The following is a 27,546-nucleotide window of genomic DNA, read 5'->3' as shown; positions in this document are numbered from 1 at the left end:
CAAATGCAGATCGTATGTATTATCCTTAATATATAGGAAAAAATAGGTCAGAGATGAAAACCTCAATAAGGCACTGTATATTTCAATGGTAAACATACTGTATCACAGGTTATAGAAGAATATTTCAGCCTCAGCTAAAATCTAATCTAGCAGGGGATCTAACTGGATGTGCAGGGTAATGGCAAAAATATTTTAAATCACTGACAATATTTCAAGTCTGCATTTTAGACCACTGGCCTTTTTACTTTCTAATTATTTGGAAACAACTTCATCTGAGCCTTTGGGTTTGTGCTGGCTTGTGTTTTCTTTTGTACTCTGATAGTTGTTCTTCATTATGTTCTTTAAAATTACTGACACTGAACTTTGAACATTCAGAAATGTGGAGCAATTCAGAGCCTGAGCACTCTTCACCTTTACCCTTATGGTTGATTTTGATATGCATGTTTCCTTCTCAGAGCAGATGCTGTATTCTATAACCTTCTGTGGAAGCAGGATAGCTGAGGGTCCTCAATTACTGCAGATTATTTCTTTTTAACAGTTTTGTGGTGCGTTACAGAACTGAAACCAAAAGAAAGGGAGAGTTTGTAGTTTGCTTTGCAACTGATGCAGTTTCAGAGTGCTGCATGCAGGGACTGCTGCTGCTTGATCTCTTCAAACTGAATAGTGAAGTGGTGTAAGTTTCTCCTGTGATGATTACTTTTTAATGTTCTCTGATTCTTTTTAGTGCCCAGTTCTTAGATACCTTAGTGAATTCCTTAAAAAATACAAAACTTTATTTGGGAATCTGGTTAATATTAAACAATTTATTTTTTAAACTAAATGACAGTAAAAATATTTGATGTTTAGTATGTCATGCTAAGACTTTGAATAACAATGTCTTATTATTTCAGGCATTTTTTAAAGTCAGTCAAAATTGGTAGATATTTCACCTGTGGAGCTTGTGAAAGGATAGGAGGTTCAAAGTCTCAATAAATTGAACTTTAAATTGTTTGCACTTAATAGCAGCTGATTACCTTAATTAATAGAGGAGAAAATGTTTTGTTTTACTTTATTTTCTTAGAGTTTTGTAATTATTTATATTTTTTCTTCATATTTTTTTAGTGAAGGTAATTAAAATAAAAAGGTTCCCATGCTGTTGCACAACCCAAGCAGTGGAGAATTTGGGGGGAGAAAGAGAGATGTTACCACACTTTTTCTTGGCTACAGTGCCTGTCAAATAAGGGCCTTTCTCAAATATTTCCTGAGTAGATTTAGCTAGGCATTTAATCTTTTTCTGAACATAATGCTGCCTCAGACAACCCTCTCCTTTCTCCCAGTAGTAGCTGCAGCTCACTGGTGAATGAGGTCTGTAAACACATTTTGGGGTTCCCATTGTGCACACAGGTAATGATCATATTGTGTAGACCTTAGATCTAAACAAAGCAATATTGTGCACAATTCTGCCTTCTAAAAGCCTGTTTGTAAGGACCCTGAACAGAAATCAGAACTCCCCAAAGTTTCACAAAAATGGGCATTGTGTCTAGTTATGTTTTATCTGATCAAAATTCTTGGGCTTTTAAAATAGTTTTGGGTTTTTGCTACCTTCTTTTCTTCCTCTGTTCCTGCTGGTGCTGTTGTGTGTCTCAGTGCAGTGCACAAGAGCAACCATCAAAGGCCAAATCCTGGGAGCAGCCTGCAGTTGGAAAATCCAGCTTTTCTGTGTTGCACCTGAGCTCCTGTGGATGAGGCACCTGAGACAAGGCACAGTAGGAATTCCTGGCTGGATATGTGGAGCTGCATCTTATCCTCTTCTGCAAGGCCAACAATGTGTTTAAATAGTGCTTGTGCCTGCTTTATCCAAAGGGTTAGGATTATATCTGGCTCTGGTGCAGCTGTGCAGGGTGGAAAAGAAGCTCCTTGACCATTACTGCCATTCCTTAATAGTCCTTCAGAGAAAAGCTGATGTCAAAGACTGAGTCTTGGCTTTGCTCTTTTCTCTTTTCTAAATTGCCCATAGCTGGGGAAACCTTAAGGAGTTATGTGAAGGTGATGTGCATTTTCATCAAGAAATGTACAGGAACTTTGTGTGTGTGTTAGTAGTGAATGGAATGTCAGCACAGAAAAGATAATCCATGATATCACCCTACAGTGCAAAGTTTTCAAGAAGTTTCATTTCACTTCTGTGAACCAGATGAAAATAGTTTTCCATGTATATATCCTACCTAGGACACTCTTTTGTAGCTTATAGGATGCCCAAAGCTACTGTAGATATAAAACAATTTCTAGTTATTAGATCTCTGCATCACCAAAATGCAAATTTCACTCCTGAATATGTAGGCCACTTGCTGAATAACCTCAAGAAATATATAGTGAAAACGCTATTTTTCATGTATTCAGATTACCTCCTTCAAAGGTTTTCCTTGGATTTTAATATCCTGAAAGTCCCAGTTCTGAGGCAGACTGCAGTTCAAACTTCATTTTCAGTTCTTAGAGTGAAGTCATTTAAATAAACAAATAAAAGTGACACGTCATGTGTAGCTCGTGCCAAAGTACGCCGTGTGCCAGTTAGAATTAATTTTTATGAAGCCTCACATATATGAGTTTATAATAACAACAATACAGATATGTATGCTCGTCCCTAGCAGTAACTCTACTGACCCTTGCAGCACTTTAAATGTGCACAAGTAAAATCCCAGCACAGTTCTGCCCTATGTTTATTTTTAATGTTTCATGAATCACCTCCTTTGCTATTTTTTCTATTTTACAAATAAATTTTATTGCTAAATAAACTAGGATATTTGATAGTGAGAATAAAACCTTTCATCTGAATCTCTCATATTTCTTTTTTTTTTTTGGTGTATGTGCGAATAGCCAGATGGAAGTGTTTACCCTTTAGAGAATTTTAGATCTGATATTTTTGTTACATTTTGTTTCTTCCTGGTAATTGTGTTGGCACTTTGCTGATCTCAAGTTGTGTGTTATTACAATGGAAGGTGACAATTTGATTGTCTTCAGTTGGAGAAACAAGCAATTTTATATTCACTGAGCTGTCAGGTAGCAGTACTTCACAATACTAAGAGCTCCTGGCAATGTGGTTTGGCACCTATATTTAAGTGCTTTGATGCTTGCATAACCTCTACTGAATCAGAAATGTTTTGCCTGCTAGAAATGTTTTTAGGCTTGTAGTATAAAGTTTGTATTAAAAGGAAAATTCTGTAACTGAGCTGCAGAGCCATTGTTTTGTGTTACATGGAGGTTCTAATTTGGTACTTCAGGTTACCGGTGAGCCTGAAACTGATACTTCATTTCTCTGTCTGCTGAGCTGCTTGGTTTGACTTAGAGCTGAGAACTAAAAATATGGAAAGGAGGGAGTAGGAAATGGGAGGGGGGGAGAGAAGTCTGGCTGTATTTATATTTCTGTTCTGAAATGCAGAGAGATGGCATGTGACCTTTCACACCTGTAGGATCGAAAATTAACTGTTTAGCTCATTACATGGAATCTTAGGCAACTCCTGAAAATGTACCATAGGAGGGAAATAATATAAGAATACTGTATCTTACCATTGCATCATGTTTTTTAGTGGAGCCTTGAAAGGATTTAATGAACCTTTCAGGAACTTATGCCCACCAGGTGTAAGTGTGATCAGGAAGATTTTTAGTTATTAAAACAACTTCTTGACTGGTTTTGTAACGGAAAAAAAAAATATTTTTGTCTTCTGTATAAAGTCTCAAAGTCTAAATATGCTAAAATAAGTTTTTTTTAATTTTAGTATTTTTAGGCATCCTTTATCAAAACCATTTATATAATCATTCAGATAAACAATTAAGTAATTCTGGTCCATAAAAATATGTGGATTAATGCTTATTTATAGCAAGCATTGTTTTCTAATTTTATTGCTAAGGATTGCTTTTATTTATATTGTATTTTCTCTTACTTGCTGCCTAGAAAAACAAATCCTAATAAGTTGCTGATGGATAAATTCTTGGCACGCTCACTCTTGTTCCCATAATTATTGGTAAAGATAGCTGGAAGTCAGTACTGCCTTTTTTTTTTTTTTTTTCTTCTTTTTCCAACAGTAAGAAATTGGATATCCAGAGACACATGGCCCAGTCATAGGACTTTAAAGGCAGCCATCACTGAGAAGCTAATACCGACCAATTAAACAGAGGTGGTTACGTGATGTAACATTATCAGGAGAAACAATTCATGAGTCAAAGCATTCCAGGGCATATGAGCTCCAGTCCAAAGAACAGTCTCAAGCTGTTTAAATAATGTGACAGCAATATTGTCAGCTAAATATAAACTATAGAAAATATTATCTACAGTGACTGAAGATGAGCACATCCCAGGTGCTAAATGATTATTCTTTCACTGCTATTTTACTGCTTTCAATGTGGGTTTGTTCACCTTAGGCATTTTCAGTGAAAACTTCTGGTAGGGGATAAAGAGAATGGAGTATTTAGCCTGCTAAAAAGATAGGTTGTGATTTTGGCATTTATGAATCCAAACAGACATTTTGGATTTTCACTGAAAAGTCCAGAGGGGTTGTGAGGCTGTTTTGCTGCATCCATTTTGATGCTTTCAACAACCAGGTGAAGAGACAAGAGCTCATTTCCTAATCCTAGTAGTTCACCATAGCTGCATGGCTGGGAAGGTCACTCTAACGGCAGAACATAAGAAGATTACTTTCCAAAAAATTCAAAGGACCTGTCTTTTTCCCCCTCATATTCTTTTCTTTTCAAATGAGAAGAAATACCATAAAAGTTGTTCCCAACCCTCTGAGCTTTGAGGAAGTCTGAATCTAAAGTCAAACTTTGTGATTTGGATTCGTATCTATTAGCAGAAGTGTAATTTGCCTGGATTGGAAAAACAAATGCAAGAATAGCTGAGTGTGTATCTTGGAAGCCGTGGGTGTATTGCTTAGCTGGATGCTTATTTCAGCCAGAGATTTGGGTGCTCAGTTAACATTTTAGCTGTCCTTTCTTGAATCACATTTGCTTCCACTCCCCCTCCCGCCCTTTTATTTCCAAGGTGGTTCCTGCGATTACCATAAACTCTCTAATCTTGCAATGCTGTTTATGATCTATATGTAACTAATTCATGTAGAATTTCTGCAAAATGAAGCCAAGGAAGAGCTTGAGGGAGCTGAATTGATTGGCCTGAGGCCTTGCTGTGACTCAGAGCCAGGAACAGAAACAGATTCTCTCCCATTGCAGCCTTCTCAAGCTATTGGGGCTTTATGAAGAGGGATTTATGTTGAGGTGTGGGGCCCCTGGAGTACAAAATACTTTACTAACTGTTCAATTGTGTTCCTAATTCTCCTTGAAAAGAGAGATGAGATTTCATCATTTTAGGAAATAGCTGTATATTCTAAAATGGCATAAAGGTTACAGCATTAGCTTTACAGTGAGATACTTTCCTGGGTTCTGCCTACACAACATTATTTTACAGGGTAGACCTGCAAAATATTTTGGCTATTGCCAAAGAACATTCAATTTTCTTTAAGTCTATCTGAGCTACAATGCGTCTAATATACCCCAAAGTTAAGTGATGATTTGTGAGTGGGGGTCCTATAACCATGTTTAAAATTATGAGAAGAGTATGTACATTTTAAAACTTGGGAAGGGATAAGATGCTGTGGCTGACTTTTTTTTTTTTTTTTTTTAGTTATGAACAACAGGTAAGCATAAAAGTTTAGAAGGAAGTGCCTAAAAGGTTCTGCGTACTTCTAAAAATGGTTTCTTTTAATTTATTTAGTTCTGGAGTCACCAAAGCACTTAGACATGTGCTTAACTTTTTGAAACTGAGTAGTCCAATTTGAAATTAGTGGACTGCTTGCATACTTACAGTTAATCATGCACTTAAGTACTTTAATCTGGCACTTTGGGGAAAAGGAATGGAGACTGTTCATAAAAGCTCTGTAAGCGAATATATTTCTAATCTAATCTGATTCCAATCTACTGTTGGAGCTGTAGACCTGGGTTATGTCTCTGCTGCAGTCACTAAAGCAGGATGAATTAGTCCATCTGAGCACCACGCTACTGTAGTTGGAGAGCTATCAGAAGCAAGGTTGTTTAAAATTAGTTTGGATATCTGAGCATTACAAAGCAGTCATTTATGTGGCTGCAGTGTAGACATGCCTCTAGGTTTATGAATGTTTTGTGAGGGTGGAGCAGAGCAGAAGCAAGAGTCCCCAGCCAACTATAAGTCTGCTTTGTCATATATCTCATTGTTATTGCTCAGTTTTTATGTTTTTGGAATGGTGTCTGGGTCATCGTTGTTATCTGTTGTACTTCGTGGCTTGATTCTGAAATGTCTGGCAGCTGAAACTCCATGTCTTGCCTTAATTTCTACTGTAACATTTAATCATTTGAGCAGTCAACAGGGATGGACGATTTTTCCGGCTTTGGAAACCTTTTATGTCAGGACTATCAGCTAATTGTTTTCAAAAAGAGGATACACATTTTTTTAAGAACTTGAGACCGTAGGAAAACCTTAGACAAAAAAAAGTATTAAAATTTGCATTTAGAAAGGTATAACACACTAGATGTAGGAAAAAAGGAAAACCAATGTTCTTTGAATCTGACTGGCTGTCTTCTTTAGGGCAGAGAGAATTTCTTCTCTGGTTTAAAATAAAAAATCAGGTCATATCTATAGCAAATGAAGCTGTTTGGGACTCTGTTTAGCTTTTTGTAGGTAAAAAAGCCCAGAGGAGTTCAATTTTAGTTTTCTACCTGAGGATGTTTGAAGCTGGGGTCCAATCCTTCAGGTTTACTGACCTTCTGATAAATGATCACATTTTGTTTATGTCTCAAATTCAAAATGAGGTAGGATTTATTCTAGTGTTGGAAAATATGGATCAAGATTTTTAAATTCTCAGACTTGAGTAGGCGATAGGACTTCAGTTAATTAGGGCCTTTTTCAACCTTTTCTCATACCCATTAGATATATTTTCCACCTTTAGTGATTGCTGTGTTCAGCTAATCTGTCAATTTAACCAAAGCAACAATTTCACAATGTAGTTTTCTTTCTGATTGTGTGCTGTGTAATCAATATACTGATATAATGTGAGTGTAATTTCCTCTCTTATTTTATCTCCACTGCACAGTATTATAAATAAACAGCTAAAAAAGAAAAAAGAAAGAAAAGCACCAAACAAATCTGTTGCATCTTCTTTTAAGATTGTACCACTGTAGACACTTGTTCTAGTAAAGTAGAATTGGACCCACTTGATTGCATTTAAATTTTTCATGCTTCAGCAGTTTGTCTGGGAGCACAGTAAAGAAAACCCCCCGAGCGAGGATAGTTTAGAATAATAGAACTTGATTTTGTGTATTATAGCGGCACCATTTGCGCTGCTGTAGTTAGGGTTGTGTCAGCACTTCCATTATAAACCCCTGTTTGCAGGGGTTATAACTAGGGAGATATTTTTTTATCAGAAACTTTTTTTTTAAAAAATTATTCCAGTGAGTTTAATTGATAATAGCAGAAAAAAAAATTATAATGGAAATTAGTAAATTTCTGATACGTTTTACAAGCCTTATTTATTATGAATATTGATTTTTTTCCCCCTCTCAGCAGGGATGTTTAGCAAATGCATTTTGAATATTTTAAATATAAAATTGGGAAGTTGTTATGGCTTAAAATTTGACTGCTATTCATGCTCATATTTTAACATTGAAATATTTTAACACAACACGCTGCTCTACGGCTTAATTTTATCATAAACATAAACGACTCAGCTGGGCCAGAGTCTTCTCCACTGGAATTGAATGAGACCTTGAAGTTATTGACTGAACTCTGACTTTTGACCTGATGGAATCATGTGTTCAGAATTCTCCCAAATTGCTGGATAACACCCATCTGCAGAGTTTAAATTTGCTCTGCTTTCCTGATTGCAAACCCAGGCATAACTGGACACCCTCAGAAAGCCATGTCCAAATGAACTATATTCTTTGAATTAATGATTATACTGGAAAAAGGATGTGGAGGGCTTAATCTAACAGGCCCCTACACAGCTGTAGGCATATCTGTGCCTTTAAATCCAATGTTTTAAATCTAACAACCAAAAAGTTACCATTAAATCTAGTTGTTTTAGCAAACCTTTGGAGAAAATAGAAGTGAAACATGCCCCTAAAATTATGCCACAAGAAAACAAGTGCCTGGGAGGCCTGCCTGAGCCTGTCTTCCCTTCCAGGCTCCAAAACTTATAGGTGACTGACTAAAGTGCAGCATGGAAGGTGTCTGTCCATAATGCAGCAGTGGAGAAAAGTGGTGGGTGGAGCCAGGAAACACTTGAACCCTACCCTTGGTCTGTTGTCTTACTCCAGTGCAGAAAAAAAGCTTCTGGGCATGGCTTGAGATTATTAGTCAATGGGACTATTTATAATTTTACTTTTATTGTTAACAAAGTCCCTTCTCTTGATGCAATCAACTTTACAGCAATTGAATAGATATTTTTATTGAATTGTGTTTAAAACATCACGAATAAGAGGAAAGTACATTAGTGTATGTGTCAAGGAAAAAATGCTTCCCCTATAGTGTATTACCAGTAGATAGCTTTGCTGAATGGTCACTTGGGGAAACACCAAAAGCCTGTTTATGAAATAGAGGTGAAGCCTTTCTAGACTAATTATATTCAGCATGTAATTTCTAAACTTCAGTCTGAATTTTGATTTTCAATTAACATTCCCAATTTGAAGATAATTTTCTATTTAATGTAATTGCAGGAAATAATTTATTGGCTGATTAAGACTGAGGGCCCAGCCTTCCTTAAGAAAACAGTCCCTAACAAACCAGCCTTTAAAGCCAACTCGTAGCTTTGGACAGATTCAGCCTATTTTTGCAGCTGCAGAGTTGTGTTTAATTAGGATTGTGCAGTATTATTCATTGGTGCAGTTTGTAGTTGAAATTATTCTTAAGAGACATTTTCATTCCTAGTTTTGTGTCATGATTAATTTATGGTGAAGAAACAGCCATAGCTCTTGCTTTACACAGAAGCTCGTTCAGTATGAAACAGGAATGAGATCTGTTGGGAAGGTGAAAGAAAGGAAAAACCTTTATTGTGACTTTCGGTTTTCATGTCGGGTTTTCAAATTACGCAAAGCATGACTTATATTTTCATGTGAGTGATTGCATTAATGTGACTACTTTAATGAGAAAAGGGAAAGCAACCTTTTATTTTATCTTGGATCATAGCAATTATGAGCCAGAACCTTTTGAAGTACACACGATAACGCCGGTTGCTGAACTCTTGGCATGTTCTCTGTAGCATCAACACAAATTCTTTAGCATAGGAAGAATGTAATGCACGGTTTAAATTCCTCAGTTCTGCTTATTGGCAACACTCATGTTAGACTCCCACTTACACTTAGGCTTCCCTAAAGAAAACACAAACCATTTTTTTCCCCACCAGTATCGAGTTTAAGAGGCAGGATTATCTCTATTTACAGAATAGTTATTCTAAATAGGTATCAGTGTTTTAATATGTTTCAGAGCACTTCAAAGCTTGTAATACTTTCATATTGAACTGTACATAATTAGATTAGTTGATCCTATATTAATTTTTTTTTCACTGTAGGATACTAAATCTGAACTCCCTCATTAATTGTGAGAAATTTAGCATTAGCTGTTAAATCCTATGTGAAACACAGGCTGCTACATAAAAACTACTGTTTAAATTGGAATTAACTTAATTATTTTTCTTTGCACTTGATATTTCCTTCACTGTAATATTCATGAAAGCATGTGACAGATTTGTAAATTTAACTGTTAGTCTCAGATTTCCAGACCCTTTAATCAGTATTTATTTGTCTGTAGAAACAGTACTAGCAAGTTAATGATTTGCTAATTTGAAAAATGCTCATGTGGTTTCCTATGTTAACTGATTTGTGCATTTTTAAAGAAATGGTATGAAATCAATTATTGTTAAAAAGCAATTAAGGTGAAGATCTTATTCCTTAGTTTCTCAGCAATTTCGGTGTCAAGGAAAGTTCTGAAGTTACTAAGACCTGGGAAAATAACTAATATATTTTAGCTGTCCCTTTTCAAGTTTATTAATGATTGTTTTAACAGTTGCAGTTAATCTTACTAGAAATTTTAAATGACAGTGTTTTCAGATTTTAAGTTGAAGTCAGTAATATTTTCATCTAAGTGCAGAAACTGTGGCGAAAGCTGTGTTTGCATATGAGATGGTAGTAAGAGGCCATTATTAGGAAAAGGCATTTAACATAAATCAGTGCATTTATTCACTGCACTTTTAAGTAATTTAAAGAAATTTGTTGAGCTAGATCCTGTATTTCATGTCTAATATGAAAGGAAACAAAATTATTTTAGGTTTTTCATTTGAACTGTAAAATGTTAATAAGGTATTATCCATCCATTTAATAAACCTTTTAGGTTGAGAACACCTTTCACATGAACTTCTCAAAACACTTTCTGAAAAATAAAGCTGGGCAAAATTTTAAACCATCTAAATGCAGTACACCTTTAAACAAACAGCAAAAGGACTCATTTAGCAGATTTTGAAATGGATTTAGAATTGAGTCTCATATATGTAGAAAGCATCTTCTGCTTGCAAAGGAATCAGGCAAGCATGATGAGGTCTCTCCTTTAAACATTTGCTTGTAAGCTTCAGGTTGCTCATGGGAGTAAAGAGTTTAAAGAATTGAATTCATCAACAAAATTAACATGAAATACCAATAAAAGCACTATTTTCTTATGACTGGAGAAAATTATATTGTTTGAAAAGTCTAAATGAATAGAATGATGTCATATAACTTAACCCTGACCTTGTCTTGGCATAAAGGAACACTTTTCCACAGGGTTTTGGATCCACACCCCCAAGCCTGTGCTTTTTTGAGTACTTCTGTTGACTGCAGGTGATTAATTTGTTACCGTTCTAGGCAGGTGTGATGCGCTCAGAGGACTGTTTTGAGCTTGATTTTTTTTGTAACTGAGCACCAATATTTTCTTTTTTGTCCCCTTTTCTTGTCTCACAGAAGAATGTCTTCCAAGCAGGCTACCTCTCCATTTGCATGTGCAGCTGATGGAGAGGAAACAATGACCCAGGACTTAGCATCCCGAGACAAGGAGGAGGGCAACAGTGATCAGCACGCGGCCTCTCATCTGCCTCTACACAATGTCATGCACAACAAACCTCACTCTGAGGAGCTACCGACCTTGGTCACCACCATCCAGCAGGACCCCGAGTGGGATGGAGTAATCTCAGCCCAACACAGAATGGTGAGTTTCGCCATCCCCACAGGGGCTTTCCAGATTTAGTGTTGTAGGAGATTGCTCACTGCCCTTTGGGAAGACGTGTGCAGGTGTAAAGCATTTTAAATGTTAAAGCGTCGGCAGTAGATCAACATCGTATGGTGTAATTGTAAATTACAATTGTATAATTTATTTAAGTATACAGGTCTATTGGAATGAGGTCATTTGATGAGTTCACCTTCTGAAAGGAAATGCATCTATTTATCATGTTTTCATTCATACCTTGATTTATGTCATAACCTCTCTAGCTCATATATTCAAGCATTAATTTCTGACAGGGGGACGTAGCTCACAACTGTCATCTGCAAAGTGTTGTGCTGAAGGAAGAAACTTTAATGTATTTTTTTACTCATCTCTCAGAAACAGGACCTACCAAATCTAGAATATTATATTTTTACACGACGACAAAGAAGCTGGTATTTTAGGTGACAAACATCCTACTGTGCTTTTAGGAAATTACAACTTTTTGTGGAGGTGAAAGGTGTTTAGAAGTAGCTAGATCACCACTTAGTCACAAGTGACATTGGAAATGATCAGAAATATTATCCCTGGTCTCTTCAGTAGCCTAAATAAAATTTATTTAGTGGTTGTAGCTCTGTCTCTGAATCCCCAAAACTCTGCAATAAATGGGCAGGCTGAATGAAGGCTGAATGGGCAGAGCATCTTAGTCAATTTATTTCCCTTGTGTGTGTTCCTCAGAAATGGGATTAAGATATGTGGAGCAGCCAGGTGCGCTGTAAATTTAGCATATCATAATTTCAGACTCTCTGGAAAGTGACTTTCAAAAACCTTAAATTCAGACAATTAGCTTAGAAAGAATAATCTGAATTTTCATAAAATTTCTCAATTTCTATTAAATATCTATGAGCAAACTTTTTTTAGAAATATCAATTTTTTCTGGTACAAATCACCAGATTTTAATACTGTTAAGCACAATTGCAGAATTTTTTTAGCACCACCAACAATAATGGACTCATTTAATATTTGACTAGATATAATAAATCTAACGCATTTACCAGAGTTCTTTGTACCTATTATCATGTCTGGAATTAGTTAAATAATAGAACTGCAATAAGATTTATTTTGTTCAAATAATGTTGTTTTTTTTTTCTCTCCTAAAATCCAATTGATTGAAGAGATCAAACCAAACCAGAAAATTGCTATCTAATCTATAATGCACAATTTAACCCAGTGCAGAACTTTGTCAGGCCTAAAATATTCTTAGGTATTTGGGTGACTGTCATGAAGAAGGCAAAACTTCCACTGCAAAATCACTTTAAAGTGATTTAAAGAAAAATTATTATAGTTTAGTAATTTGGAGAGGTAGGTTGTAAGTTGTATATATGGTTTATATTCAGAATTTTGGACAGAGAGTCATTCTTTTGCCCAAGTTATGCAATAAAGGCATTAGAATAATTTTGACTTCTGTGTTATCAGGAGGATAAGCTGCATGCAGACTAGAAAGGACTGATCCAGTTTGTTGATGGAAAAAGTTAATCTGTGAATTCATCAGCTACTTCTCCATTCATTTTGAGAGGCAGGTGCACTCTTGGAATTTTACTGTTAGGACACCAGTATCATAGATAAAATTACTCCGTGTCCTAGAGAGAAAGGGACTCCTAGATTCCAGCAATCCCTCCATGCAATTTTTTTTTTTTTTTTTTTTTTTTTTCTTGGTTCAGCCTGTTCCTTGGACCTGGAGTGAGCCAGAATGGTTGGCCCTTGTACAGAGTGATCATTTGTGCTCATAATGCTCTGAAGAGGTTTGCAGTCCCTGTGGCAGAGAGCAATCTCTGCTTCCTTTCCTAATGCTGCACTGTCATGTCAACACTCGCTGTACCTCTGGACAGGCACGAATTGCTGCACAGCCTCTCAGGTTTCAGAACAGGTGCATAAACTTTGCTTGAGGGACTTAGCACTCTGGTTTTCCTATCTCCTTTTTCCAGTAAATATTCCATGTAGATGAATGTCCTGAAAATCATTAGCAGTTTCCACAAGTCCCTAGGCTTAAATCTGGTGGTGGTTATATGTCAGCCTTATTTCACAAGCTCTCAGTTAAACCAAATGGATTTTTTTTTCTTCCCAACTCAAAGCAGGGTCTAATTTACAAGGCTTGGCTACCAGTGAAGACTGAAATTCTGACATGTTTTTTGGTTGCAATTAAAAGAGCTCTAAATGTAAAGAGCAAGGTCCAAGTGTATTTAAAGTTAGGTGACTTAGTTAGGTTGTGAGATCACAACAGTGAACTGGGGAATTTTTTTTTCCTCCTTGAAGGACTGCCATTTAAGTACCTTGTTCAATTCTTCATTATTTTTTTTCTGACTTAAATACGTTCTTTATCAGCAAACATTTAAGCCTATATTCCTTGCAGAAACTTTCTCTGAAGTATCTCAGTCAAGCAGGCATTTATATTGTTAAGAAAGAATTTAGAGGGGCCTGCAACTATCCTGATGAAAACATGTTCATGCTCCTCAGAGGGAGGATAGATGTTTCTTTCCAGAAAGACAGATTCCAGGAGGTGGGTTGGGCAATTCTGAGATAGGTGCTGTGGCACTGGCCGCTTTTTTACTTAATAAACCCAAATTCCCAGAAGGTAAGCACTTTCTGACCTTTCCCAGACGGATCCTTTAGAAGCAGATTTGAAGAAGCACCTGTTCATAGCATTTACTTTGAAAGTAAAGACAGTAGTGCTGTCATTAAAATGCATCAATAATGTGTGTTGTCTGCTTAAAAGATAGTAAATTCAAAGAATGCTGTGTCGACATATGGGGAGGAAAAATTTCTCTTTTATCTGGTATCTAATTAAGAGCACAATCCTGTATCCTTTCTGTCCTTAAAACTACTAAGGAGTTCACTGGAATTTGAAAGAGCACACAGTATGCATCATAATTTGCTACGAGGGCTGTACAGATCTCAAGTTTAGAAAAGATACCATAGGAGGGCAATTTTAGTGAAAAAAATTTGCGTTTTTACCCAACATTTATGGTACGCAGCACTTTCTGTAAGATACCTTTAAACTACATTGTTCATTATCAGGAAAAAAACACACTGGCTAGAAATGTTTTCAAACTTTCACTCCCTTTTGATATCAGGCATTGCTTTCCACGGAGTCCTTTGTGTATTCTGAATGTCTGGAAGCCAAAATATTTTGTTTTAACTCCTACTCTATAGTATTTCCCAGCTGTGTACTTATATGGTGTAATAAAAGGATTTAACAAATGGGAAATAGCAGCTGCATTTGGAAATTCCCTTTGTGCTCCCTTTCCATTTGACAGATTCAGCAATGTGTAACAACTTTAACGTCAGACCTGTAATGACTTATACTGTCAGTATCATATCACCAGCCAATTTGATATTACAGTGGGGGTGAAGATAAAGCAACCCAAAGATTTTTGTAAAATCATAGCACTGAGCTGAAAAAATTATGTTTCTAACTGTAACTTAGTATAAAAATACCTGGATCTCTGGGTATTTTTTGCTGGTTGTAGCCTTACTAGAAAATAAAATCTACTTTGGGCTAAGGCCATATCTATTAGTTGTGGTAAACTGTAGGGAAGAGGGCAAAGTGGTACTAAGATAATGGTGAAAGTATTGTGCCTTGTGCAATGAGACAGTGAGAAGCAGGGAAGAAAATAGTCAAATTTTTAGATTGAATCCAAAATCTCTCTCTGAGAAGGCAACAGACAGGATGAGTGGAAAAGGCCAAAAATACTTAATTTTGCTAAATTTATTAGTAATTTAGTTATTGTATCCTGGTAATATATTTATTGGCCAGCATGTAAAGAAATTGAAAATATTAATATGTTTGCTCACTGGGGAACCAGGAATGGCCTCCATCTTCATACAGAATCCCACAAAGCCCATGAGGTAAATTGCAAAGATTTCTTTTATTTTTGCCCTGACATATCAGGAGAAAGCAGGGCCAACAAGAAATTTAGATGGAGAAGCAACTTTACCTTTGAGGAATGGGGTGATAGTATTCCCATACTATTAAGGCTGGACATGGGACTAATGAACAATAAATTTTAGCAGCTTTAATCTAAAGAAATCTGGACCATTTCTCCAAAATGCACAATTTCTCACGTGTTCGCAAGTGTAGATAACCCACAGAGGGGTAAGTTCTCTTCCCACCCCCAGTCCTGGTAACAAGCAAGGGTTGTGAGGAGCCCGCAGGCACTGTGGGGAGCACCGTGGTCACCGCACCCTTTTCTTTTCCCACTGCTGTCCCCCCCTACCCACGACCCCGGAGCAGGTAGCAGTGGGAGTTAGTGAGGTAGTGTGGGCATGCACTGGATGAAGGCAGGCACCTCTCTTTTGCTCTGCTGTTCTTTGGATGGGAGAGACTCTCACAGGGAACCCCCGCAGCAAATCCAGTCTCAACGATGGGTGTTATTTCCCTGGGACCGAGGGAAACCAGACACAGATACATGCACAAATAAAATTATTTGTCTCCAAATATAGGCTGTGTTTCCCTGTATGTTTTGTTACATCATTCAGACTCCCCTTGGATTTAGAAACTAAAGTATCTCATTGGATTTTATCTCAAATGGCAGCATTGACAGGTATTTCATAATTACGTCAAGACTCTATCTTTTGTTGACTTCTTGCCAAAGGAGTGAAAGGCTTCCTACCTTTCCACTGTGGCTGTGTGTACATCTCAGCAGTACTGAGAGCAGATTTATATATGCATCAAAGAAATTGAAGATCTTTTCCTATCACATGTATTTGTTCCTTTTAAAATAATTTTAAATCACCAAGTATCACATTTTACTTTATATAGCTTTAGCAAAGCTACTGTCTTCAGAAAGACAGAAATAGGTGGTACCCTAAAGGTTTTAATATTTTGGTGCTTCTGTCTCTACATAAAACAGGCACAATCCTGTTGCTCCCCCCCACCTCCTGCTCCATGTTATTAACTTCTCATGTTGAAGGTTTTTCCCTTTGAGGAAGATAAATTCAGGTGTTTAGGGAAGATCATTGAAAAACATTTACACATGCTAAACACTGTGAATTTGTTGTTATATAAATTCATGGCTTCAAATTCTCGAAAGTTATAGATACAATTACATGTTTTGAAATTTTATTTTTGGTTCCTTTATGGGCTGAATATGAACATATAAAATGCATCAAACATAAATGCCCTAAACTCTGGCAATTCTGTTTCTGCTAAATTGCTCATGCAGCTGTTATTTACATGTACAAATCTGAGTTTTGTGATCATCGAAAGCAATTCTACTCTGCTTGTGATATTATTTCTGCATGCCAGGTAGCGCATTAGAATTTTTATCTAACTAAAGAGATAAATACCTACATACATAATTGCATGGGTACAGAGTTTTGGCTGAAATTAAAGGGTGTATAAAAGCTGAGGATATGGTATTTTATATTTCCATAAAATAAACATATATGAAAAATATATTGCAGAAATGATAGAATTAATTATTTTTTAAGCATGTTGTTCTGATTCAGAAGGCATTCAGATATGTGCTTAACTTTAATTTATTAGGACTACCAGCAACTATAATGTCAAGCACATGTCTAAAGGTTTGAAATATCAAGGACTTAGTTTTACTAGCTTTAGCATAAAAAGATGTTAACATTTCATTTTAAAAACAATAAAACAATTCCCTAGGAGTGTGAAGGATAGTGTGTTTAGTGGAGATGGTGAAATATAAAATTGAATTTTATTTGAAGAAGAATCAAATAATTGTTCTTGTTGACATGCTTGTTTTATTTGTTTTATTTTCATTTTGATATTATATAATTTTTCTTTTCCAAATGCACATTCTATTTTAAACCTTTCCCTATATTCTAGGGTGAACTGTGCTTAAACAGAATTAATCATCACCTGAGTTCTTTGCAAAAGCCTTGTGGTTTATGTTCATCTAAATCTGTAGTAATTTTACTCCTTTCTCCTATTTTAACATTTCTTATTTTTATGAAGCAATTTCTGAAAACTTTTTAATTCACTTCGGTATATTGACATGAATTTTTTCAAAAGTAGAAGCATTAACACATTCTAAATTGTTAATTTTTTTTTTTTCCTTGGGCAAGAAGGAATCAGGTATGCATGCTGATTAACACACTCCAGTCATTAACATGTGATTATGTGGGCTGCATATTGAGCACCTGCCAAAAGATAAAATCCAGCACTTTACTACATCTGTGCAAGGACTTTTTGCATTTCTTTTGTACTTTGACAGCTCAAGAAAAAACAGACTTTGGTATCTTTGTTCAGCATAATAAAACTGTGTACATAAAATATCTTCATGGAGGAAGGAAAGATACTACATATATTTATTTTAATCTTTGAGGCCATGAAAAACCCAGGGACTGAGACTAACACAGCACCAAGTGTAATATGAATCTCCCAATGTACTGTATCACTGACATTCATATACAGTTTACAACATTCCTGCATTTTTATAAGGATTATCTGTTCTGGGATTCAGCCAATGTTATTGTAATTCACAGCAATTTTATGTGATACCTTTATGTCTCATAAATTTCTTGTTTTTATTTCAATCTTCCAAATGTTTCATCAGTGTTTACCTTAAAGAAATGCAAGTACTCCGTGCAGCAGACTGGTTTCCTGCATGCATTCCTCTGTAAATGCTAAAAGGGGAACATAAAGCATGTAATACACGTCATGTAACTATATACAGAGAAGGATTTTCATGTGCATTTGATATTGCTAAAGACAAATTTTATTTTTATATTTACAATAGACCTACTTATAAGTTGAACAATTAAGATGACCTAATAGGGGGAAGTTGGATATATACAAAGTGGTCTGGAATATCCAAGCCACACAATCCTTGTTTTATTTGGCAACTTCTGACAAGCATGCATCACAAAATACGTGTCTTTATTTACCCAAGAGGTAAACACTGCTGATCAGCTGGGACTGATCACAATGCTTCTTCAGTTTCAGTTTAGATGAAAATGTAAGTCTAAATAATCATTTTGTAAATGGCTGTCCATTACTTTTTCCTTAATAAGAGCATTTAACCAAAGTGCAGGTCATAAAGTTGCAATATTGTTGTGATTTATTACCAAATGTAAACACAGAGAGTTAGGACAGATGGTATTTGGATAATTAAGGAAATCCTTAGCATCCAACTCTTACAAAAGGACACGAGTTTATGAGTATCTTTTGTGGGTGAGCTGATTGCTATATAGAAGTGATTTGTCATTGTATTTAAAAATTTTGAGATGTTTTTCTGTTCTGGAATGGAGCAAAATGCCTGTCAAAGTGTTTCAAATCACAAAGCTGAAAATTGTAACTATCTGAAATCTAGGTACCCAATGTTGTTTTACTTGGTTTGCTCCAACACCTGAGTAGGAAGGGATTGCTGCAATGAAGCAATATAAAATAAAATATAATATATTTTACATAAGACAAAATGTCCCTGCCCATGCCTTCCAAACAGACAGCTGGTTTTGCAGTGGCCTCTTCAAAAGACTTGGATTGTATATGCCTGATTATTATGACATCTCATTTTCAAACCTTTGATCCAAAGTTAGTATCTTTTTAATTTGTTTTTATCCACAATTTAACATAATATTTCTTGGCTTAGAGCTTATTGTTGTGTTGATTCTTCTTGAGGTTTTTAGATGTGTATAAAAGATGGAATACAAGCCCTTTACAGATTATAGCCAGTCTATACTTTGGTAGTGAAATCAGTATAAGTTTTATCAGAGTAAATGCTGGGTTAAAGACTTGGAGCTTTATTCCATTACTTGCCATTTGCCCTCCCACTAGCATAATTTGCTGAGACTTAACAACTGATGTTCTCTCAATAGCTCATAGCAGTCATTCTCAAGCCTTGGATTTAAATAAATCTTTCTTAATAAAACTTTTGTGTTTTTTTCTTAATCAGATGAGAATTGGAAATGATCACTTAGATTTTTAATTTATTTTAATTCTATTTAATTAAATTCCTCAAAATGGGAAACCATATTTAATGTAGTGATTGGAAATGATTTTGTAAACATTTGCTTTCATTATATGTTAACTCCAGACTAGTTCCAAGTGCCAGCATGCCTCTAGTACTTGGAATCAAAACCACTCTGGATATCCAACTTTCCTGGGGTGTTTACATGTGTCCCATTCAATGCAGAGACAGATAAATATCCCTTTATAACAGAAAAGCCTCATCCACATGGAAATAAGCAATTCAACTAACACATTTTATGTTAGTAATATTTGCTTTCAACTTCTTGGCCATTCATCCTGTGATTTCAGTTGAACTCTTACAGAAACAGTTTTCTCTCTGGCTATTAAGTAGGCTTACAGTCATCAACTTTCAATCAAAGTTGATCACAGTTATTATTAAATGGCTAGCTAACACTGTGACCTTGATTTCGTACAGCCCTCAGTTTTCTTTCACAAGCTTTCCTCTTTTCTCACCTTCAGAGAGCTCCAGAGGATCCATCCTCCCTACATGAAACATAAATGCTGCCATTAAAATCTGCAGCCCTGCACATTTCCCCCCGTTTAAGACTCCTGACATGAGAATCCAGCTCACCAGGCTGTTGGTCTGTCCTTAACCCTTAGGTGGGCACTAAACAGAGATCTGTCCCAATCCAGATCTCCACTCGTGATTGTGCTGTCCCCAAACTGAGATGTTGCACCTCAACCCCCAAATACAAACCCCTGTATTTTTTGTACCTTGGCCATTTGGAGGAAGGAGCAATAATATTGAATTGTCTTTTTGGCCTGTAATCTCTCACCAATAGAATTGTAATTCTGTGTCTGTTTGCTCTGTTTTGGAAGTGAAAAGACTTCATAGAAGGTGACCAAGTTGACTCATGATTCAGCTTGCAGGTATTGCTATAAATATTGGCCTCCCAGTATAAAAAATACTGGGTCAGCTATCAATACCTTTATTGTCATCATTTTCAGCAGTACTCCCTCATTTATCCTGTTAAAACCAGTGGGAGCACTGTTGGAAAATGAACTACTTAAACTGTTAGAATCTAAATACACAAGAAAATAGTTTTTTACACTAACAGGAAAATTATTATTATTTGCTCAATCCCTTTTCAGTAGAAACATCTAAGAACCTATAAGGATTTTCCTTTCTTTATACAGAAACTATCAGCTATCTTTTTGAAGAATATAACCCATGTAACTTGTGAAATTTACTGAATGCACTTGCTAAAAATTAATTTTCTCAGAGTAAGAGGCCTACTGAACTATCTTTACATATTATCTTAGTGTAACAGTTTTAAAGGAATTGTTGTGGTGTGTGAAGAAAATACCATGTGTGTAGTCACAGAGTCCCCGTCTTTATTTTCACCAAGTTGATCATAATTATTCAGAATTGTTCCTGCCATTGCCAAAGCTGTACTTGAGCCATTCACAACAGCTCTAAAAGAAATGGCCAACAGGTCACTTGTTTATACCAGGCAGCCTGGAAAGATGATAAGACTATGGAAACTCTTGATTGACCATATACATTCCAAGAAAATTTGAGATTAGTTAAAGCATACTGTCCCTCTAACATGAGAAAGGCCAAAGATGGGCCTAGGAAAGTTTTTTCCCATGTTGTGCTGGAACTCTTTATGCTGTTTTCCAATTGGCACATGAGAAAGGTGGAGGTTTTAGTAAAAGTATGATTTCATGCGAGGGCTGTCTATCCCTGCACGAGTCATTCACAGTCTTTTAATGTCCATACTTTGATACTTTTGGGTTTTCTGTCTTTTGTGCATTTATTTATTTTTTCTTCATTTTGTACACTTTGAACTTAATCCTTACATTTCAGTGTCTATATATGGGTATTTCAGCTGTTATAATAACAGAATTTTGTCAAAACACTAACCACAGTGGGTTGAATGATCAGTAATGAAATTAGTCTGTGCTAATGAGCTGGCAAAAAAAAATGTAGACAGGCACTTCACTTGTCTTTACTTCTTCTTCCATGATCTTGGAAAATACATGAAGAAAACCCTTAATGGCATCCTTTTTTTTCTCTCTTCAGATCAAACAAAGTGGGAATTCCTCATTCTGTAAAGAGTGGCTTCAAAAAGCTCATTAAGGATAAGAGATGTATTTTTATTGATTTTTTTTTCCATATTCATGTTCAAACAGACCAGGTTCTCCTTTCCTAACCATGAATTCATGGGTTTGTTCTATTTTAGGAAGCATGGTGGCCCTTTTCCACCTGAAAAGGACTTTCTAGGGAAAGTGCTTTGTGCATTAGAACAAGAGGACCAAGAAGCAATTTGCAGAGGTGATATCCCTCTTCAGACACCACACACTAGACTTTGCAGAGGATGCCTGGATGTATTAGGAGGATCTCTGCTGCTCGTGAATGTCAATGCAAATTAATTTTTGATAGTCAGGTCTGCATCTGATGGATGTGATAGTTGCACTTTTGGTCTTGCAGTGGGTGAAGTGCTGGGACAAGCCTGACATGCTACAATGAGCGGTCTGCAGAAGGTTGTAAGGTCCATCATGAAAATTAAAATCCTTCGTAAATTTGCTGCAACGTTTACTTTGTTTTGAACAAGCTGAATGCTGCAGTGGCTACTTCACATACAGTTGAGTCAACTTTATAGAGTAAAAAATAACAGGAATATTTCCCTTGCCCCCTTATGTTTTGATCTGTATAGTTAGCCATTACAGTGAGGTCCATAAAACCTGCTCCACGTGATCTAGGCCTAAATACAACCAGAAATATAACAAATGCATTTTATTTTCCTTCTACATTTTAATCATCCACAAAACTGGCAATATAGAATAATTTATTAATTGGACACAACCTCATACTGGAAAAGGCAGTCATTATGCCTTGTTTCCATAAATCTGCATTATTTGTGTGGTATTTAAGCTTGTAATGTCTCCATTGTGGATACTGCAGTTTTTTGGGCAAGAAAAAGAAGGATGAATGTGCTGCCTGATGGAGACAGGACTAGGGGAGTCTTTCAGTACAGCAAAGGAACATTGTGCTGGAACCATGTATGCTTCCAGATGGGGAACAGGAGACGTTATCAGGAGGAAGAACATTCCATTATTCCTACTTACTCCACAGATTTGCCTTATCTTCCTGTTTCCGGCCTAGATAATAGATTTAGTGTTCCTTGCTGAGAGCATGAAGACCCCTGCATTGAGCCTGATGGATGTGCTTCATGTACTGTAAGAGGATGTTGCTTTCTTGAGAAAAAGCACCTTTAAAATTACTAAATTGTTTTTGTACTGTCCTCAAAGGTGAAAGTGTCGAAGTATGTAGTATTAATTCTTCACTGGGGAAAGGGATTATAGAAATTCAGGCTTTACATCTGAAAAATATTAAAGATGCTCTTTCCATCTCCATTGTAAGAAAAATACAAAGTAGTTTTTCTTAGAAAGAGTTAAATGTATGAAAACTTTCCATTTTAAGGGCAGCTAAATAAGTTAATCTCTGTACGTGGTCTAAGATACTGTACTCTGTGATGTTTAATTCTTCAGTGAATAGAAATTGATGGAGTGAAAAGTTAATGTTTATTTGCTAAAAATACAAAGATAAAATTTTATTCCATGTCACCTCTCTTTCTGTTTGTGCCTGTAGAACCTCTGTCACTCCTACTGTGTTGATGAGGGGCTGCTACCAGTAGGATGAGATATAGTGTCTTCTAATTTCCTGTTTTAGTGAATAAATACATTTGCAACACCCCTAGCAAATGCTGCCTCCTTTTCCAGTGATGGTAGCAGTGCTGTGCTGATCAGACTGCTGTGCTTGAGGATGATGTGTCACCACCTCCTCCTGCACAGTCCCCAGCCCCGAGTCACCCAGCTTGCTCATTGTTGGTCTTGCTCCTCCTGTTACATTGCGCAGCTACTTCTTAATCTGTTCCAGATTGAAGCAAAGATTTGTGTCTTGTGGTGTTGCTGGTGGTTAACGCTTTCTAGCCTTTCTTCAGTGCTCTGAAGATGGGTAATTTCAGCTCATAAAGTAGCAGGAAGATTATTGTTATGAGAATGTTTTTTTACAAGATTATTAATTAGCTTCTTAATATTTAAATCTATTGCTACTATAATTGCTCTTAAATTTTAAACAAAGTATGTTTCATGGAATCTGATATGCACACTGACCTTTCTAGGCATGCCATAAAGAAACATAAAATCAGTAGGTTTTTTGCCCCAAATATTTAACGCTCCTAGCCTGGCATTATTAAAAATTAAAATAGAAGCATAATTTTGGAAAGGGAAGTGTGTGAGAATTTCTTGTGGTTGAGTTTTTGAGGACAAATCCAAGAACAACTTCTCTTTTTAGCTGGAATTGTGAAAGCAGAGATGCAGTGAATGTTGCAAGCATGACTTGGGAGAATGACAAGTCTGAGCCAGAGAAGTTCAGGAAAGGCTTCTCTGTTGGGTGGTATCACAAAATTGAGTAGAACTGCCATTAATCATTGCTTTTTGATGCAATTTTTAAAAAAATTTTTGCTCAAATAATCATTATCTATTAACCAAGTAGATGAAACCTTTTTACTTCTATGTTTTTGACTATATAACACCTGATACATGTGGTCTTAATACCTGTGTATTGGCATACATGATTTGTTTTGCCATAACTTCATTTCCTTGCTCATTCTTGCCTATGTTGGCCTGAAAATTAAATCTCCTCTTGTTTATTAGAAGAATTGTAGCATTCATTCTGTAAGAAAAAATTTAAATTTAATTTAAAGGGCAGTGAATGTGCATGGATGCACACATACCATTAACTTTGTTTAACTCTGATGTAGATTCCTTCCTCCTCGGTCACTGTTGGCCTAACACTTTCTCTAGTTTTAAAGTTATGCTGTTTTCCATTAGCTGAGGATTTACCCAGGAATAATTTGTTCTTGCTTGTACTTTCTTCCTTAGTGCTCCATATATTGTCCTTATTTAAAAGAAATAAAGAAAACTGTAAAAACCTAACACATCTATTGTTAAAAAGTGTTGAAGTGGCTTTTTCCTGACGATGGACATCCTTCATGAAGATTATCTGAGGCATGAAGTATGAATGTTAGAAACATTCATACATTTAACATTCTCCATTCTAAAATGGAGAGCACTGGACTTAGGGACAAAAGCACTGAAACAAAGAATTCAGGTGGTAATGCTCAATTTATAAACTGAAGGATAGATGTATGCTTGTTAGTATTGCAAATAACGCTTTCAGCTTTTTCCTGCCTGAGATCCTTCTGCCATGAGAGAAGAGCTCATGTTTTGACATTGCTTTGTTTCTTTGCAGGAGTCAGAGAGTAATAAGTTATGTTCCCTATATTCCTTCCGAAATACCTCTACCTCACCAAACAAGCCGGACGAAGGAGGTCGTGACCGCAGTGAGCTAATGACCAGTGTTAACTTTGGAACGCCGGAGCGCCGCAAGGGAAGCCTAGCAGATGTGGTGGACACACTGAAGCAGAAGAAACTAGAAGAAATGACCAGGACTGAGCAAGAAGGTATGTGTTGGATAAGATCGATGCAGTTTCCCCACCCTCCCAATCCTGTAATTTTTATGGCATAAAGGATGTGTTGCGTATCAAGGGCCATAAAACTACATAATTGGCGAAGGCTAAGATAAAGTTAATCACAGGTTTCTATGGCAATGGTAGTTTGAGATCTAGACAAATATGCCAGCTTTTAAAAACTTTTAAAATTGTCTTGGTTGTGAGTAAAAGTAAGAATGCTAGATTTGGTGAAAACTCAACTCTCAATTGAAAGGTTATGATGAATTCTTAACCGGCCGTGGACTTGTGAGGGATGTTCTTCAGTTGTATTGGTTCTCTTCCTTTTAAAAGACAAATATTTATTTTTAACAATAAGAATGAATAAAACATGAGCTGGTTTGTTTTGCCTTAAAAATTCTCATCTTTCATCACTTTAATAACCTAGCATCTGTAACTAGGAGAATGGAAAACAGTTTTAAGTGTAAAAGTACATAGTTCTGACCTATATAGCTAGAATTACAGAGGAAGAAATATCTTTTTTTTTTTTACAGTCTCCTCAGATATTGTTACAAGTATTAAAACAGAGATAAAAATGAGGACAAATCTTTGAGTGCTAAAGCAGTTTATGTAGCCAGCCCTTATTCAGATACTTTCATTGATTTTGCGAAGATTTTGGGCCATGGGAGAAAACAAACAGAATTGGAGAGTGAGTTTATTAGTGTATGTGTGAACTCAGTCAGGGCCCACCACAAAAATTTCTCCCCTTGGTAAGTAGAATGAAGGCTTACTTGGTTCTGCAACAATGCCTTTTAATCTCTGAGCTCATACGTGAGTTTGAATCAGGGAAGTTGTGAGAGCAGGAGGCTCTGAAATAGAAAAACAGGTGCAGAGGCATCTGTGTGGATTCTCTTAGATATTTTACCAGTTCAGTTTTGTGGCATTAAAAATAACCCAGGAAGAATATTTATAATGTAGTAGAGCCAAAATACAGTAGAACTTTGTGATTCTTTTTTTCTTTGAAATATGAATGAGTTCAGAATTATTTTGCCTCCTCAATTTCATTATATTGTCACAGTGCACTTCAAACACTTCACTTTAAGTTCTCTTGGCCTCATGTGGCTATGCAGATTTCAATTAAAATTGAAGCTGATACAATAATATGTTTAAATATGGGATAAAATCATGTAGTGATGGAAGTAGGCTTCCAAATTTCTTGGCATAATTGTTAAATGCCAGTGTGTTCTATAGGTGTCCTTTCTGAAGCTGGTGAAACATCTCTAAAGAGAGAATGTCCCAGATTCTTTACTACCATCTGTCTGTTTTCAGCTGTAAAGATCACTCTTTTAAAAATTGCTTTCTTAGATTTGGTGGTTAGGCTAGGAAAACTATTTTAAATATTACTTTGGCAAAGTTGTTTTCTGCAGTCAGTAGCAGTCGTTCGACACCCCATGCTAATCAAAGGTCTTGGCTCGTACTTTCTGCGGGAGTGCTCGAGTTGCTGTTGGTTATATTGACACCACAAGGCTCTTCCAGGAGTGTACTGGATGGTGTGCTAATAAAAGTGTGCATCAAAAAGTTTAAACATAGTATCTGTAGGGATTTGAGGGTTTCATAGCTTATTTTTGTATGGGTTCTCAAGAATTTTCTGTGCTTCCCCTGTATTGGTATATACTGGTTGTTTTAAGAGTGCAGAGCAGAGAGATCCCTCTATCTGAGTCAGAGCCTTCTACATGCTATGTGTTCTCATCAGCTGAAATAAAGGTCATTTTTGATCCATAAAATAATCTTGCCCTTTATGGACCACATTAGAATGGAAAGCTATTCTAAAGTCTGCCTGTAAGTTCAAAGGTATTTGACTGTATCTTCGTGTTTAGGTTAGGTTTAGATTAGATATTAGGAGACAATTCTTTGCTGGGAGGGTGGTGAAGCTCTGGCAAAGGTTGCCCAGAGAAGCTGTGGACATGTCTCCCTGGAAGTGCTTAAGGTCAGGTTAGATGGAGCTCTGAGCAACCTGGTTTGATGAAAAGTGCCTATAGCACTGGGGCTGGAATTAGATCATCTTTAAGATCTCTTCCAGGCCAGGCCATTCTGTGATAATTTTATGGTTCTGTATTAAGTTCTTTTCCATTCATCCACCATTTTCTGCAGGAAAAAAGTTACTTATGTTTTCCAGAAAATAATTAATGAACATCTGACTGGTACCATATAAACTAATACAGAAAAATAATTAATAGAAGGATTGGAAATTCTTCAGGATGTTGCACTTAGGAAGTTCAATGTTTCTAAACTTCTGTGTGGTCTAGGAATACCAAAATTCTTAGAACAGATTTGAATACTCAATTCAGTATTCAGAAGTTTCTCTGAATTTAAAAGAAGTGGTCTCTGTACTTGTTTGATTAAAATAAAATGTTAAAAATAATTACTATTTTAAGATTGAACTTTGTTTTAGCTCTATGCAGTCGGAGAAATCAGGTCTGAGATTATGAAATTGTTTTGTCATCCCTCAGTGTCTTTTGAACAACCTAATTAATAGCCTGATTACACACTTACCATACATGGTGCTCTTTAACCTCTATCCTTTAAAATGTGTTTCTATGCAGTTCTTTTCTTAAAATGGTATTTTAAAACAATGAAATTGAGGAGTTCTTTGTACTAAGTCCTGCCCTGTCACAAAATTGCTTACTCAAATTGAAAAATAGCTGCCGATTTTTTTTTTTTAAATAGGGAGAATAATATAATGGGTTTAATGAATGAAATGGAGAAAAGACATGTGTTTCTACTGTCTGCTGTGGTGTGGGGGCTTTAAGTCCTGCATATCTCCTTTAAAAGTTCATGTTAGTCTCATTTATAGGGATGACTTCCCTGACCAC

At 36.2% G+C, this 27,546-nt stretch overlaps 1 protein-coding gene across 32 annotated transcripts in view; it reads left to right on the top strand.

Moving 5' to 3' along the window:
- SOX6 (SRY-box transcription factor 6) overlaps positions 1-27,546 on the top strand; it is a 374,330-nt gene that overhangs the window by 132,571 nt on the left and 214,213 nt on the right. For 29 of the 32 annotated variants that reach the window (XM_072929673.1, XM_072929674.1, XM_072929672.1 and 26 more), the window contains 2 exons: positions 10,981-11,224; positions 24,478-24,688. In XM_072929673.1, coding sequence (XP_072785774.1) covers positions 10,985-11,224; positions 24,478-24,688 — 451 coding nt within the window. In that variant the 5' untranslated portion in view covers positions 10,981-10,984. The remainder of the gene's footprint in view (positions 1-10,980; positions 11,225-24,477; positions 24,689-27,546) is intronic. The other 3 variants (XM_041716780.2, XM_041716781.2, XM_030275432.4) reach the window with 1 other exon arrangement.

The sequence above is a fragment of the Taeniopygia guttata genome, chromosome 5, assembly GCF_048771995.1.
Source record: "Taeniopygia guttata chromosome 5, bTaeGut7.mat, whole genome shotgun sequence".
Taxonomy (NCBI): Eukaryota; Metazoa; Chordata; class Aves; order Passeriformes; family Estrildidae; genus Taeniopygia; species Taeniopygia guttata.
This window is presented reverse-complemented; position numbering and strand designations above follow the sequence as displayed.